The sequence below is a fragment of the Chaetura pelagica genome, unplaced genomic scaffold (assembly GCF_000747805.2).
Source record: "Chaetura pelagica isolate M959 unplaced genomic scaffold, ChaPel_1.0 scaffold270, whole genome shotgun sequence".
NCBI lineage: Eukaryota > Metazoa > Chordata > Aves > Apodiformes > Apodidae > Chaetura > Chaetura pelagica.
The window spans coordinates 107,973-124,097 of NW_009951925.1; the positions used below are offsets into that span (position 1 = coordinate 107,973).

At 53.8% G+C, this 16,125-nt stretch overlaps 1 protein-coding gene across 1 annotated transcript; it reads right to left on the reverse strand.

Annotated features, from left to right (window-relative positions):
- Positions 1-5,515: 5,515 nt before the first annotated feature.
- ENSA (endosulfine alpha) lies at positions 5,516-15,940 on the reverse strand. Its single transcript, XM_009996050.1, has 3 exons — positions 15,854-15,940; positions 12,769-12,894; positions 5,516-5,686 (listed from the first exon to the last, which is right to left on the reverse strand). Exons 1-3 carry the CDS (start codon positions 15,938-15,940, stop codon positions 5,516-5,518), a joined length of 384 nt encoding a protein of 127 aa, XP_009994352.1.
- Between the last annotated feature and the right edge of the window lie 185 nt (positions 15,941-16,125).

The following is a 16,125-nucleotide window of genomic DNA, read 5'->3' on the forward strand; positions in this document are numbered from 1 at the left end:
GGCTGTTGGAGGGACCCCCGGGGAGTCCGTAAAAATCAGAAGGCTGGAGCAGCTCAGCTGTGAGGACGGGCTGAGAGTTGGGGTTGTTCAGCCTGGAGGAGGCTCCAAATAGTCCTTGTTGTGCCCTTTCAATAGTCACACGGGGCCTACAAGACAGAGGGAGACTTTTTAGCAGGGTCTGTAGCAATAGAACAAGCAGTGATGTTTTTTAACTAAAGGCAGCTTTAGACTAGATAGAAGGAAGAAATTACTTACACTGAGAATGGTGAGACATGCCCAGGTTGCTCACAGACGTGGTAGACACCCCATCCCTGGAAATACAGTTGGTGTGAATGAGGCTCTGAGCAATCTGATCTACTTGAAAGGGTCCCTGCTCACTGCAGGAGGTTGGGCTGGATGGTCTTCAAAGCTCCCTTCCCACCTGAACCATTGTGTGATTGTGTCACATTCTGTGATTTTGTATCACTTGGCATCTTTCCTGGATCAGTCTGGTTAAAGCCCCATGACCCTGGCTGAATTTCCATGAGGAACTGCCCCATTTCCTCCAGCCATTGTTGGACTGCCCAACAGCTCTTCAGTTCCTCAAAACCTCTCATCTGCTGCTCTGAGCCATGGGGGCTGTGGCCTCAGAGCAGGGCAGGGTCCTGTGCCCTCAGGGCTGCAGCTGGGATGGGCTGTGAAAGGGCTGGTGGGTGCCCAAGGATGCCAGACCTGCCTTGCTGTCACCCATTGCCTGAGACACCCTGGGGGCACTTTGGCCACCCTCGGCAGCCTTGAGACACCAGCTCTCAACTTGGGTCTCCCTTGGCCTCAGGCTTCTCCTTTACCCCCTGGGAATGAGCTGGATGCCCTCAAAATCTACCCTGGTTTGGGCAAATGCAGGTGGAGCAGCCGGTCCCTGGAGAGACCAATGCCACAGCTTTGGTCTGGGCAGTAAGGAAGGAGAGGAGATCCCCAGCTGCTCCATTGCTGGACCCCTTTGTGGGCCAGTGTCCTGGGAACCATGCTCTGCTCCATCCCCACCTCTTGGGACAGAGGGAGAGGTGTGGAGGCAAAGGTGGCTGCCGTCCCACAGAGCTTGTCTACAGAGCCAAGCACGAGAGCAGCTCAGCCTGCTCCAGCCTCAGCCATATTTTGATCCAAGACACTTGAAATGGGGCTCTGGGGGCCCTAGAAATTACACCCCGAGTTACCCCTTCAATAGGACTCTAACACCAGGGATGGTGCTGATGCCTCTCCATGCCAAAACTGTCCCAAGGCTGCTGAAATTCCCTGCAGCAGCAGAGCCCCAGGGCCCAGCAAGAGGTGACACCAGCCCCATGTCACCAAACTTGGACATGAGGAGAGCAAACTGCCAAGCCAGGAGCAACAGCAAGAGGGCCCCGATTTTCCCCTCTGGTGCAGGCAGGTGGACTCAGTGCTGGACCACAGCCAAGCAAAAGGGACCCAGGAAATACTGTCCACACACCCCTCCTCCCCCCCTAGGCCTCCTGGTGCCTTGGGACTGGGGGGAAGGGGCACAGAACCCAGATGTGGAGATAAAATTCCAGATGTGGATCTTTCCACTCCAGGGAGGCAGTGAAGACCATGAAGCAGCTCCTCTTGGTCAGGATTTTTGGGGACAGAAACCAGCAAAGCCAAACCTCTGTCACCATCCTGAACATCACTGTGCAACACTGGGAAGAGCCCAGGAAGCAGTAGCAGTGAGCTCCGGGCACAGCCCCACCCCAAGTGCCCCAAGCCTCAGATCTAGCAAGGGACAGGGACGTGCATCCCCCCCAGCCTGCCCTACACCCCCTCCCCAGCTGTCGCCCCAAAAAACCAGGGTGATATCGAGGTGCTGGAGCCAGGACAGAGGAGGCAACAAAGCTGGTGAAGGTCCTAGAGAATAAATCTTGTGAAGAACACTGGAAGGAGCTGGGAATGTTTAGTCTGAGGAGGAGGAGGCTGAGGGAAGACCTCATCAGTCTCTACAACTACCTGAACAGACATTGTAGAGAGGTTGGTGCTGGTCTCTTCTCACAGGTAATCAGCGACAGAAAAAGAGGGAAGGGCTTCAAGTGGAAACAGGGCAGGTTTAGGCTGGACATTAGTAAAAAGATTTTTACAGCAAGTGGTCAGACCCTGGAACAGGCTGCCCAGGGAGGTGGCTGAGTCATGATCCCTGCATGTGTTTAAGGGTCGTTTGGATGTGGTGTTGGTGGAGATGGGTTAGGGGACATCTTTGTAGAGCAGGGATGATGGTTGGACTCGGTGACCCCAAGGGGCTTTTCCAACCTGAATAGTTCTGTGATTCTATGATTCTATGAGAGCTCGAGGAGGTTGCACTGAGTTCCAAGAAGATGAAGCCCAGCCCCCTCCAAACCCTTCCCATGGCCTCACGGAATGTGCCCTTGTCAGGAAATGAATTCTTGGCACATCAGGAACAATAACAGAGGCGAGTTCAGCCTGCTTGGCAGCTTGAGGCAGCGCCCAGCACATATTTCCCCAGCAGTGCCAAACTTTGAAGTACAAAAAATACCAGCACATACACCAGGCTGGAACAGCGTGTCCCTGTGCAAACATCCAGCCTGGCCCTGAGATGGGCTTGGAGGCAGTGCAGGGGCGTCAGTGAGCCCAGTGGGTTGGTCTGAAGAGCCATCAGCAGGGCTGGTTGAGTCAAGAAAGGAATGGAGTGACATGAAGGCTGGAAACGCCCGAGTTACCTCACTCGAGGAGGGCTGGGAGAGGCACAGGGGAGTGGTGTGGGAAAGTACCCCTGGGGGGGCAGCCCTGGCCCCTGGGGAGCAGCCCTGACCCATGGCATACCCCCAAGTCCCTCAGCTGTGAGCCAAGGTTCCCGCCTTGCACCCCATGGCTCCAGTGCTGGGGGGCACCACACTGCTCATGTATGTGGGGGGGCTGCGGAAGAGGCTGCCCAGCAGCTGAGCCCTCAAGGAGGAAGGGCAGGAGTTCCAGACATGTCTCCCCCCACCGGTGCCATCCCTGGGGTGAAGAGGCCATACCTGCCTTCCCCGCCCCAACACAACTGCAGGTGGGCTCAGCGAGCCGAAGCCCTCCCTGTGTCCCATGTGACCCCCACAGCTTCACTTTGAGGGCCTTGCTCAACCCACACGAGTCCCTCAGACACCCCAAATGGTGCTCAACACGTCCTTCCTCCTGCTGGCCCCAGGGTCATTGAGCCTCCCACGGCTGCCAGCCTCATTCTGGTCAGAATTTCATAAGGAGCAGAGGATGAGACCACAAATGCTGCTGAGACCCAGGGTGGCTCCTCCTGGAACCCTCCCAAAATGGGCAGTGGGGTAGCATCACCCCCCACACTCCCTGTCCGGCTCTGGGGGTGGAACAGAAACAACCCTTGTAGGGAATTGCTCCAGCTGCTTCTCATCCTGTGTTGTCACTATGGTCACTATCGTTTCCCCCTCATGGGCAACCATGCCGGCATTTCCTGACCAGCAGGGAGAGATGTCGCTGAGAGCTGTCCTCTCTCCCTTTGTCCCCTCGGGAAAGGGGCAGCCCCTTTCCTCTTTTTTTGTTTGTTTGGTTTGGGGTTTTTTGTGTTTTTTTTAATAAAAAGCAAGCATACCGCCCTAGAAGAGAGGAGATAGGAACATGTAAAAAATTAGATATATTTTTATAGAGATGATTCAGATCTATTTACATCATGGCTGGGACAGACAGCAGAACATCCAAGGAGGGTGCACATTCAGCACCACCCTGACCAGGTCACACAGGGTCCAGAAGGGTGACAGAGACCAAAGCAGTGCCCTGTGGTTAGCAGGCACAGAATCCCACTCCCCCCACTCCACAGGGTTGGCAAGGGAGCCCCTCACTCCTGGTGCCCTGGCAAGCAGGGCTGAGCTGGCTTGCTCCAGCCCAGCTGAAGGAAGATATGACCCTCTGAGGCACCCCTGGCAAATGCTCTTCCTGGGAATCAATACCAGGTTCCTCGCCCCAGCCAGCAGCAGGAAAGCGCAAGGGTGAAAAAGATTCTCAGGAAAGTCTCAACCAAGCAGCCAAGAATACATGAGAGGAAAAGCTGTGCCTGGGCAGTGCCCCCCTGATGCCTCCCTGCCTTGGATTTTCCTAATGGGAAAAAACCAAAAAACACCAAAAAAACCAACAACCCCCCCAAAACAAACAAACAAACAAAACCCCAAAACCACCACAAAAACCCACAAAAAAACCCACCATGCCCACTAAAGCACGTCCTGAAGTGCCACATCTACACTTTTCCTTGATACCTCCAGGGCCAATGATTCCATCACCACCTCTCTGGCCAGTCTTTTCAAGTGCCTACCCAGCGCCACCCCCAGGCTGCAGCCACCTCACCAGCCTGTGGGGTTGCTGGTGGGTTCTCCTTCAGGCTTTTTTATCCCTCCCCCAGGCCTTAAAAGCAAGAAGAAAAAAAAAAAAAAAAAGGGAGAGAAAAAAAACAATCCAAACTTGGTTTGAAACTGTCCACCCAGGTTTTTCTCTATGCTCCTCCCTTCCTAATCTCCACAGTATCTCAAGTGCTTTTGCCCTCCTGGGGTGGTTCTTCCCAGTCCAGCCTCTCCCTCCAGAGATCACATCTGCCTCACCAGCTGCTGCCAGCTCTGGCTTTGCAAGTCCCATAGTCTGGCATCAGGCAGGGGCTGCAGGTGACCAGGGAGGGCCCTGCCTGCTTGGCCACACTCCTGTGTCCCAAATTCTCTGCTGCTGGTGGGATCCAGCTCACTACCTTTTGCTGCCCACTCCACAGCTGAGCAAGGAGCTGTCTCACCCCAGGGCAGACAGCCTCACTGGCCAGAACTGACCAGAGAGAAACTGCCTCCAAGTCCCCTGGGGCAGCTGTGAGCCTTGTGCTGTGCCCAGCACAGCCACACACAGACACAGCTGGACCCTCCTGGCCCACCTACAGCAGCCACTGGACACATCACCCCCTCCTGTGAGGTCAGCTGCTTTGTGCAAGCAGGGGACAGATCCCAGGCAGCTCAGCCCACCAACACAGCCACATCATTTTCTGTCTATCAGCTAATTTCTTCACTTAGCAGCTCTAAAGCACACACCTAACTAAACTCCCACATCACGTATCCCTTTGCCCATTCACATCTTCTTCTGCAGACATCAGATGTCTGAAAAGCATTAACGAGCCACAGCTCTGAGCTTTCCCTTCCTTCCCAGTACCAAGCAATTAGCGACTCCTCCGAGCACTTCCTTCCCAGGGCCACTCGACTGCCCCCACCAGGAGGCCACACTTCGGTGGCCTTGCAGGCAAGGATGATTCCAAACAACGTAGAAGTTAAGGCAGCAAAACCGACGGGCTGAAAGGAACAGCCCAGTCAAATCTGCTTGTGTGTCCCGGGCTACTAACGCCTCTCACTCGCCTGCTCAGTTTTGGTGTGTGTTTGCTGTAAATACTCAAATAACTATGTGTATTCTGGTGATCCTGACCCTATGGTACAGTGAAGATCAATCCATTTAGCCAAAAGAAAAAAAGAAAGTAGGAAAGAAACCCAGCCTGTGAGGCAGGCTACCCTGCCAGCTTGCTGGTTACGAGCGAGGATTTCCTCTGTGGGAGGTCCTGGGGGGTGGGGATGTGGTCTCCTGTCACCAGGTTCTTGTCTGGCCCTGCACTTGGCAACTGCTTGTTCTTCATCTTTGCCTTGGCCATGTTGTAGTCACCAGAATCAAAGTATTTTTGCTGGAAGAAGGAGAGGAGCTTCAGTTACTTTGGTTTGTAGGAGCATGGGGACACGGCAGACACACAAACATCTGGCCACGAATGGAAGATCCTTGAAGGAGCTGCTGGGGTTGCTCAAAACTGAGTCACAATATAATCACATAAGGGGAAAATCCAAGTGAGGGAGTCTGGCTCGATGTAAAAGGCCTTTAGCCCTCATCCCACAACCCCAGTATGACTCAGCCCTGCCCTGGCTGGAAGAAGCTCTGCCCCAGGGGCAGCCACCAGGGCACCTTCCTGCCCTCGGACACACCTCTGAGTGTCTGTAGCTTTCCCTGCTTGGTGTGGTGCTCAGGTGGTTAAGTCCACATTTGTCCTGCTCTGCCCTTGCACCACACTCAGTTCCACAGGGATTCCATCCTGGCCCAGAGACGCCAGCACAGCCACCTCAGCAGCCACCGTCAGGCAGAGGCTCAGCTCTGGTGGCAAAGCCAGGGGTTGTTTGCTGACACAGTTCACTCTGGTTTGGTGAACGGATGAGCCAATGTGATAGAGGCAGGATTTTCTCCCCAGGAAGCACAGCCTGGACAGGGCTGCAGCTTTTGCCAGACTGTCCAGGGTCCCAAAAGCCAAAATTACATAGGGGAAGGGCTGCAAATACATGGCTGGAGGCCCCTCCCTGCCACACAGTGCCACCAACTTGGGGGTCAAAGGGCATTTTGCTCCCGGATCACACACATCACCATGGGCCCCTGAGCTCCTCCCTGGTGCTGCTTCAGCCCTCCCAGTGGGATAGAAAAGGCTGAACCCCACAGCAGAGCTGGTGCTACAGACAAGTAGCTCTGAAGAGTCCAGCTCTGCCCTGATGTGCCTTCAGGCCTGAGGGAGCCCAGTTCTCACAAAAAGCCCTTCTCCATTTCACCTCCAAGCCATGAAAAAACTGTCCTCTCTGTGCTTTCTTTAGGAGCTGGGACCTACAACTGCCAGTAATAGATGTCCTGGGCCTGGAGAAGGATCACAGGTCAGCAGAACACCTGCACTGCAGGAGAAAGTCATCCCAACCAGGGAGGCAGCTACAGTGGGAGCTTAACTGAAATGCTTCCACGTACATGGGGAGCAGCGCAGACACAACCCTGTGTGCCTGCAGGACCACAACATTCTGGGCATCACTGAGATGTGGTGGGATAGCTCCTGCAGCTGAGATGTGGGAATGGAGGAGTATCAGCTCTTCAGGAAGGACAGGAAGGGGTGTTGCACTCTACATCAGTGACCAACTGGAGTGCATGGAGCTCCACTTGAGGGTGGAGGAGAGGACTGAAACCTTATGGGCCAGGGTTAAAGGGAAGAGAGGGGTAGATGTCATAGTGGAGGTCTGCTACAGGCCACTTGAGCAGGAAGACCAAGCAGATGAAGCCTCTACAGGCTGCTCTACAGGAGCAGTTGCTGGAGGAACAACAGCAAGGTGTAAGCAAACCAGGAAGTTCCTGGAATGTGTTCCAAACAATCTCCTTCTCCAAGTGATAGAGGAACCAATGAGAAAAGGTGCGTTGCTGGACCTTGTTCTCACCAACAAAGACAGGCTGGTGGGCAACGTGAAGCTTAAGAGCAGCCTTGGCTGCAGTGATCATGAAACAGTGGAATTCAGGATGGTAACAAGGAGGGTCCAAAGCAATCTCACTACCCTGGACTTCAGGAGAGCAGACTGACCTCTACAAGGATCCGCTTGGTAGGATACCATGGGATAAAGCCCTGGAGGGGAGAGGAGGCCAGGAAAGCTGGTCAGTATTCAAGAATCACCTCCTCCAAGCCTAGAAGCAACACATCCTAACAAAGTGGAAGACAAACAAGGAGACCTCCATGGATGAACAAGGAGCTCTTGGACAAACTTAGATGCAAAAAGAAAGTCTACAGAGCGTAGAAGCAAGGACAGGTATCCTGAGAGGAGTGCAAAGAAGTTGTCCAGGCAGCCAGGAATCAGGTTAGGAAAGCTTAAGTCCAGGTAGAATTAAATCTGGCCAGGGACACAAAGGATAACAAGAAAAGCTTCTACATACATCAGTGATAAAAGGAAGACTAGGGACCTCTCCAGAAAGAAACAAGAACTTGGTCACACAAGATGTGGAGGCTGAGATGCTCAGTGACTTTTTTGCCTCAGTCTTCACTGAGCAAAAGGCAAGACTTCATACCATCCATTACAGGAGACAGAGGACTCTGAGAAGGAAGATCCACCCACTGGAGAAGAGCAGATTTAAGACCAGCTAAAGACCCTGAAGGTGCACAAATCCATGGGACCTAGTGGTGATACAGTTGTGGGGGTCTATTACAGACCTCCTGATCAGGATGAAGGAGTTGATGAGGCTTTCTACAGGCAGCTGAAATCAGCCTTGCAGCTACAGGCCTTGGTCCTCATGGGGGATTTTAACTCACCCAATATCTGCTGGAAGGCCTACACAGCCAGCCATTCACAGTCTAGGAGGTTCCTCCAGTGCATTGATGATAACTTCTTAATGCAAATGGTGGACAAGCTGACTAGAAGAGGAGCTGCTGGATCTTGTATTCACCAACAAGGCGGGTGTGGTTGAAGCAGTGATGATCAATGGCAGCCTTGGCTGAAGTGATCACGAGATGGTGGAGTTCAGGATCCCGTGTGGGAGGAACAGAGTACTTAGCAAGACCAGAACCCTGGAATTCCGCAGGGCCAACTTTGGCCTCCTCAATCAATTGTTAAGGGAAGTCCCATGGGACAGGGTGCTAGATGGTAAAGGGGCTCAAGATAGTTGGTCAACATTCAAGGACCACTTCTTGCAAGCTCAGGATCAGAGCGTCCCAATGGGTAGGAAATCAAGTAGGGGAGCTAGGAGACCAGCATGGTTAAACAAGGAACTACTGGGCAAACTCAAGTGGAAAAAGAGAATCTATGGATCATGGAAGGAGGGGCTGGTCACTTGGGAGGAATATAGGAGAGTTGTCAGAGGATGTAGTGAGGCACCTAGGAAAACTAAGGACTCCTTGGAACTTAACCTTGCATGTCAGGTCAAGAACAATAGAAAGGGCTTTTTCAAACATACAGCAAATAAAAAACACTAGAGGCAATATAGGCCCACTACTGAATGAGGTGGGTGCCCTAGAGATAGAGGATATAAAGAAAGCAGAGGTGCTTCCTTTGCCTCTGTCTTTACTCCTGCAGGCTTTCCCCAGGAGCCCCAGATCCCTATAGCCCCAGAAGAATTCAGGATAGAGGAGTTTGCCTTGGTAGATGAGGATTGGGTTAGGGATCAGTTGAGCAATCTGGACATCCATAAATCGATGGGTCCGGATGGAATGCACCCGTGGGTGCTGAGGGAGCTGGCGGAGGTCATTGCTGGGCCACTCTCCATCATCTTCAGTAAGTCGTGGGCAACAGGAGAGGTGCCTGAGGACTGGAGGACAGCAAATGTCACACCAGTCTGCAAGAAGGGCAAAAAGGAGGACCCGGGTCAGTCTCACCTCCATGCCTGGAAAGGTGATGGAACAACTTGTTCTTGGCACTACCTCTAAGCATATCAAGGACATGGGGGTCATCAAGAGTAGTCAACATGGTTTTACCAAGGGTAAGTCATGTTTGACTAACCTGATAGCCTTCTATGAGGAAATTACTAGGTGGATAGATGATGGTAGAGCGGTAGATGTAGTTTATCTCGATTTCAGTAAAGTGTTTGACACTGACTCCCACAGCATCCTTGTAGATAAGTTGATCAAGTATGGGTTTGGTGATCAGGTAGTGAGGTGGATCAAGAACTGGTTGAAAGGAAGAAATCAGAGTTGTAGTCAATGGGGCAGAATCTGGTTGGAGGTGTGTGACTAGTGGAGTCCCACAGGGGTCGGTACTGGGACCGGTGTTGTTCAACATCTTCATCAACGACCTGGATGAGGGTATAGAATGTACCCTCAGCAAGTTTGCTGATGACACTAAGCTGGGAGGAGTGGCTGACACACCAGAAGGCTGTGCTGCCATTCAGAGAGACTTAGATAGGTTGGAGAATTGGGCGGGGAGAAACATGATGAAATTCAACAAGGGGAAGTGCAGAGTTTTACATTTGGGGAAGAACAACACCATGTCCCAGTACAGGTTGGGGGCTGAACTGCTGGAGAGTAGTGTAGGTGAAAGAGACCTGGGGGTCCTGGTAGACAGGAGGATGACCATGAGCCAGCAATGTGCCCTTGTGGCCAAGAAGGCCAATGGCATCCTGGGATGCATTAGAAAGGGTGTGGTTAGTAGGTCAAGAGAGGTTCTCCTCCCCCTCTATTCTGCATTGGTGAGGCCACATCTGGAGTATTGTGTCCAGTTCTGGGCCCCTCAGTTCAAAAAGGACAGGGAACTGCTCGAAAGAGTCCAGCGCAGAGCTACGAAGATGATTAGGGGAGTGGAACATCTCCCTTATGAGGAAAGGCTGAGGGAGCTGGGTCTGTTGGGCTTGGAGAAGAGGAGACTGAGGGGCGACCTCATCCATGTTTACAAATATGTAAAGGGTGAGTGTCAGGACAATGGAGCCAGGCTTTTTTCAGTGATGACCAGTGATAGGACAAGGGGCAATGGAAGCAAACTGAAGCATAGGAGGTTCCATATGAATATCACGAAGAACTTCTTTACTGTGAGAGTGACAGAGCCCTGGGACAGGCTGCCCAGAGAGGCTGTGGAGTCTCCTTCACTGGAGCCCACTGGTTACGTTCCTGTGTGATGTGCTCTGGGTGATCCTGCTCTGGCAGCAGGGGTTGGACTAGATGATCTTTTGAGGTCCCTTCCAACCCCTACGATTCTGTGATTCTGTGAATTCAGCCACAACTCCTGAAGGAACTGGCAGAAAAAGTTGCAAAGCCTCTGTCCATTGTATTTGAAAAGTCCTGGCAGTCTGGAGAAATCCCCACTGGCTAGAAAAGGGGAAACAAAGCTCCCATTTTCAAGAAGGGAAAAAAGGAAGACCAGAGAACAATAGGCTGGTCAGTCTTACCTCTGTACTTGGCCAGGTCATGGAGCAGATCCTTCTTAAGACTCTACTAAGGCATGTGGAAAAGGTGGAGATGGCTGGTGGCAACCAACATGGCTTCACCAAGGACAAATCCTGCCTGACAAACTTGGTGGCTTTTTACACAGGGGTCATGGCACTGCTGGGCAAGGGGAGAGCAACTGACATCAGCTGCCTGGAGCTGTGCAAAGCTTCTGACACTGTCCTGCACCATATCCTGGTCTCTGAGTTGGAATGATATGGATTCAATGGATGGACCACTCAGTGGATGAGCAACTGGCTGGATGGTCACACACAAAGAGTAGTGGTCAATGGGTCAGTGTCCAAATGGAGACCAGTAACAAGTGGTGCTCCCTAAGGGTCAGTGCTGGGACTGGTGCTGTTTGACATCTTTGTCAGAGACGTGGACAGTGGGACTGATGCACTCCCAGCAAGTTTGGTGATGACACCAAGCTGCGTGGTGTGGTGACATGCTGGAGGGAAAGGAGGATGTCCAGAGGGACCTGGACAGGCTGGAGAGGTGGGCCCATGCCAACATCATCAAGTTCAACAAGGCCAAGTACAGGGTCCTGCACAGGGGGCAATCCCAAACACAAAGCCAGGCTGGATGGGAATGGATGGAGTAGCCAAGAAGGACTTCAACGTGTTTGGGGAGGAGAAGCTCAACATGAGCTGGCACCGTGCACTGGAGCCCAGAAACCCCCCGCGTCCTGGGCTGTCACCAGCAGCGTGACCAGCAGGGCCAGGGAGGGGACTGTCCCCTCTGCTCTGCTCTGGTGAGAACCCCTGCAGGGCTGGGTCCAGCTCTGGGGTCCCCAACACAGGGAGGACATGGAGCTGTTAGAGAGAGTCCAGAGGAGGCCACAGAGATGATGGGAGGGCTGGAGAAGCTCTGCTTTGGAGACAGGCTGGGAGAGTTGGGGTGTTCAGCCTGGAGAAGGCTCCAGGGAGACCTTAGAGCACCTTCCAGTGCCTGAAGGGGCTCCAGGAAAGCTGGGGAGGCACTTTTTATCAAGAGATGTAGAAACAGGACAACAGGTAATGGCTTTAAACTGGGAGAGATTTAGGTTGGACATTTGGAAGAAATTCTTGGCTGTGAGGGTGGCGAGACCCTCACCCAGGTTGCCCAGAGAAGCTGTGGCTGCCCCATCCCTTGAAGTGTTCAAGCCAGGATGGATTGGGCTGGGAGCAACCTGGGCTGGTGGGAGGTGAACCTGTCCATGCAGGGGGTTGGATCTAGATGATCTATCTCTGATGTCCTTCCCAGCCCAAACCAGCCTGTGATTCCATAAAAAACACCAGACTTGGTGATCCCAGCAAGCGAAGGCGCAGAAGGCTGGGCAGGCAGAAGGCACAGCTGCCAGGACAGGCTGACAGGGAAGCAGCAGGACAGCGCTGAACCCTGCACGTGACACGGGGACATGGTGTGCTCAGAGCTGGGGATAGCACATGGCCACCAGCAGCTCAGGAAGGGCCTGTTTCCTACACCAGGCTCCACAGGGACATCCAGCAGTGACAGCCCAAGGAGGCTACAGACAGCTCTGGGAGAGGATTTCATTTCATTGCCAGGGGGGACAGGCAGAGTTGTCTTTTGACAGTAGTGCCAGCACTGGGAGTGCAGCCTCCTGACTCACTACCAACCACAGTGCCCTTTGCACCAGCTACAACTCAGCAAAGTGCAGAGCAGAGGGAAAAACGCAGCCCCCAGCATCTCAGTGACCCCACTGCACCCTGGGGAGCACAGGCAGGGGTATTTATACAGTTGTTTCCCCTCTAGACCCCAAGTTTTGGGCCCAGATTTGGAAGACAGGGTGGAATTCACAGCTGGGAGAGATACACAGAGCAAATGCACCCAAGAGGCAGCAGCTGTTGGGCTCTAAGCAGGCAGAAAGCCTTGCCTGACGACAGCAGCTGTCACTGCCTCAGGCTTGTGGTCCCTGGGTGGCAGGTCCAGCCCAGGCACCAAAAGGAGCCTGGCCCATGGCTTCAACAGACTTGCTGGCCTGAGGAAATTTGGTGAGATACTGCTGGCCTGATTGGGGCTTGGCTGTTTGTGAGGGAGTTGAGGACACAGAGGAGCCACAGCTGAAAAATAAATACCCCTTTCTGCAGTCTCTTCATGAGGAAATCAGAGCCTCCAGGCTTCTGGCCCAGGTTAGGGTATTTGGCCTTGAGTTTTGCCTCTTCTGCTCTCTCGGGGATGATGGTTTCCTTCTCTTGCATGTCCTGAAAGACAAAGAGGAGGGTGGAAAGCCCTTCAGCCCCACAGCAAAACACACACTTGTGATGCTGTAACACACCAATCAGCAGCACACCCGGTGGCTGCCCCGCCAAACACTGAGAGGTCCCCTGGAAAGCCCAGATGTACTCGGAAGAATGTTACAAACAACTTCCCAGCCAGAAAGAGCTTTTGCCTCCATGATCTGCAGAAAGATGCGGAGCCACTCTCCCTCCCACCTGCCCAGCCAGGAGTCCCTACAGGTGCTCACACTGACATTTGGCTTTGCAAATGGGGCATAAAACATCGCTACAAACAGCTGCTGGACAAGGATCTGCCCTGAGCAGCAACAGGGCAGAGCAGCACTGACAAACACCAGCATAGAGCCCAAAGGGTTGCTCAAGAGCTCAGCGTTGCTGCACCACTGCAGGACAGCCAAGATCGTGGGATGGTTTGGGTGGACTTTAAAGATCCTCCAGTCCCAACCCCTGCATGGGCAGGGACACCTCCCCCTAGACCAGGCTGCTCCAAGCCCCATCCAACCTGCCCTTCAACACCTCCAGGGATGGGGCAGCCACAGCTTCTCTGGGCAACCTGGCCAGGGTCTCTTCACACTCACAGCCAAGAATTTCTCCCTCAGATCTCATTTCCATCTCCCCTTTTGCAACTTAAAACTGTTCACCCTCACCCCATCACTCCCTGTCCTTGTACAAAGTCCCTCCCCAGCTTTCCTGGAGCCCCTTCAGGCACTGGAAGATGCTCCAAGGTCTCCCTGGAGCCTTCTCCTCTCCAGGCTCAACACCCCCAACTCTCTCAGCCTGTCTCCAGAGCAGAGCTGCTCCACCCCTTGGATCATCTCCGTGGCCTCCTCTAGACTCACTCCAACAGCTCCATGTCCTTCTTATAGAATTATAGAATCATCCTGGTTGGAAGGGACCTTGAAGATCACCAAGTCCAACCATAACCTCATCAACCCATTCAGGGCTTAAATCATATCCCTGAGCACCACATCTCTATTTCTTTTAAACACTTCCAGGGATGGTGACTCCATCACCTCCCTGGGCAGCCTGTTGCACTGTCCAGCCACTCTTTTTTTAAAGAAATTCTTTATAACATCCACTCTACACCTCCCCTGGAGCAACTTCAGGCCATTTCCTCTGGTCCTGTCATTATTCACTTGAGAGAAGAGCCCAACTCCCACCTCCCTACAACCTCCTTTCAGGTAGTTGTAGAGAGCAATGAGAGCTCTCCCCTTGGCCTCCTCTTCTCCAAACTAAACAATCCCAGTTCCCTCAACCTCTTCTCACAGGACCTGTTCTCCAGACCTTTCACCAGCTTGGTGGCTCTTCTCTGGACACGCTCCAGCAACTCGACATCCTTCTTGTAGTGAGGGGCCCCAGATGTCTTGTGTTCTACAGACACAGGAATATGAGGATGTCCTAGGAAGGGCCCACTCAAAGCCCGGGAATACTTGGGCTGATTGTGGCAGAGGGCACCAGGCCCTGGCTGTTGCCTGGCTCCTCTGCAGGAGCTTTGAGACACCCACAAACCCAGCTACTGAAGAAGCATCAGCTGAGCAAAGATGCCAGAAAGGTGTTCGTAGCACAGGGCCTGGGATTTGCTCCCCAAACTCTCTCCTCAGGGAAGTCTAGCCCCCCACCCAGAGAAGGGCTGCAGGCCTGGGAACAGGAGCTTTGGTCTGGGCTGGGAAGGGGACAGGGTCCCACAGGGCCTCATGAGGCACAGTTCTGGCAGGGCACCAGTCCAGGTCCAAGGGGAACACATCCCTGCTGGCCACCTCTGTCAGGAGCCACCTGGAGACAAGCCACCATGCAAGTGGAAACTCCTGTTTCCCAGCATCTTGGCAAGGGATGTTTTCTGCTGCTGTTCCCTTTCCACTAGTGGACATGGCCCTAGCAGCTCTGCTCCTGCCAGCCCAGCTGCACCAGCTGCAGGATGTCACGTCCATCTTCTCCCTAGTGCCAAGGCCCTGCTCCACTCCCAGGCCAGTGGAGATGACACGTTCCATGCCACAAGCATGGCAGACGCTGCCACCATGAGCCTCTGTCCCACCTGCAAAGTATCAGATGTCCCACCTCTCTCAGCATCAGATGGAACAGGCAAGCTTGCAGTCATGCAAGGTGGAGGTAGCTGGAATGGGAGTCCTGGGCTCCCCAAGGATAAGGCACTGAAGCTTGGCCTGGTGGCTTTCAGGGGTGTGCTCCTGTGCGTTAAACTGCTGGGACTTCCCTGCCCAGGCAGGCAAAAGCAGAGGTGGAGCCCAAGAGCTCCCAGGCTGGAAAGCTTTGATGTTACTACAAGAGGTTTCCAAGGTGATTCTCCACTGCTGCTGAGCTGGGGGAGCAGCTCCTCGAAGCACAGGGGCACCCCTGGGGGCAGTTCCCTGCAGAGGTGCATGTCAAGGCTGCCATGGAATGGCTCCTTGGCTGCATCTCTAAGAGGCAAAGCAAACAGAAGCTCCAGTCGTAACTGGGAGGACTAGAGATAAAGCTGTAGCAGGGTGTGCAGGTTGGGCACATCCCACACGGAGCTCCACCCCTGCAGTCTCCTCCTCACATCCCCATTCATGAGGGTTCCCAAGGGATCAAAGCAGGGAGAGAAGGTGGGGGAAGGTGCTGAGTTTCATCACGACCTTCAGCTCCTGGATCCTGCAGGGCTTGTCGTACACACAGTCTGAAGGAGCCTGGCTCTTCTTACCTGTCTCCATGACAGCTCCAGGAACAGGAGTCACCGCCCATCAGCCCTGCCACAGAGCCAGGCTCCCCACGAGCCTGAGCATCAGAAGGGTCACGGGGAGTTCAGCAGCAGGTGCCAAAGTTTTACCTGATGGATGGGTCCTGCAGCCCTTCCATCATCTCAGCCTGCTCTCCTCAGTCCATCTCCAAGTCTCCTTCTGCAAATGCCACCAGCTCCCGTCCCCCTGTGCCGCTGCTACCTGCTGCTCACCCACCTCCCGGGCACTTCTGCTGCGGCAGCCGGTAGAGCCGGCGCCCGAAACACCTGCCAGCGATCCCGGGGCCGCCCGCGGCCCATCGTGCCTCCCATCTCGTTCTCCTACTACAGAAGAGACCTGCCACCTTCTCTCGGTGCCTTCTTGCTGAAGCCATCCTCCAGAGCCCTACGACCATCAGGGACGTGGATAAAGGTTCGCCCGCTGCGGCGTCTGAGCAGGGGGGGCTGAAGGCGGCAGCGGCTCTGTGCCCGTCAGCGGGTCCCAC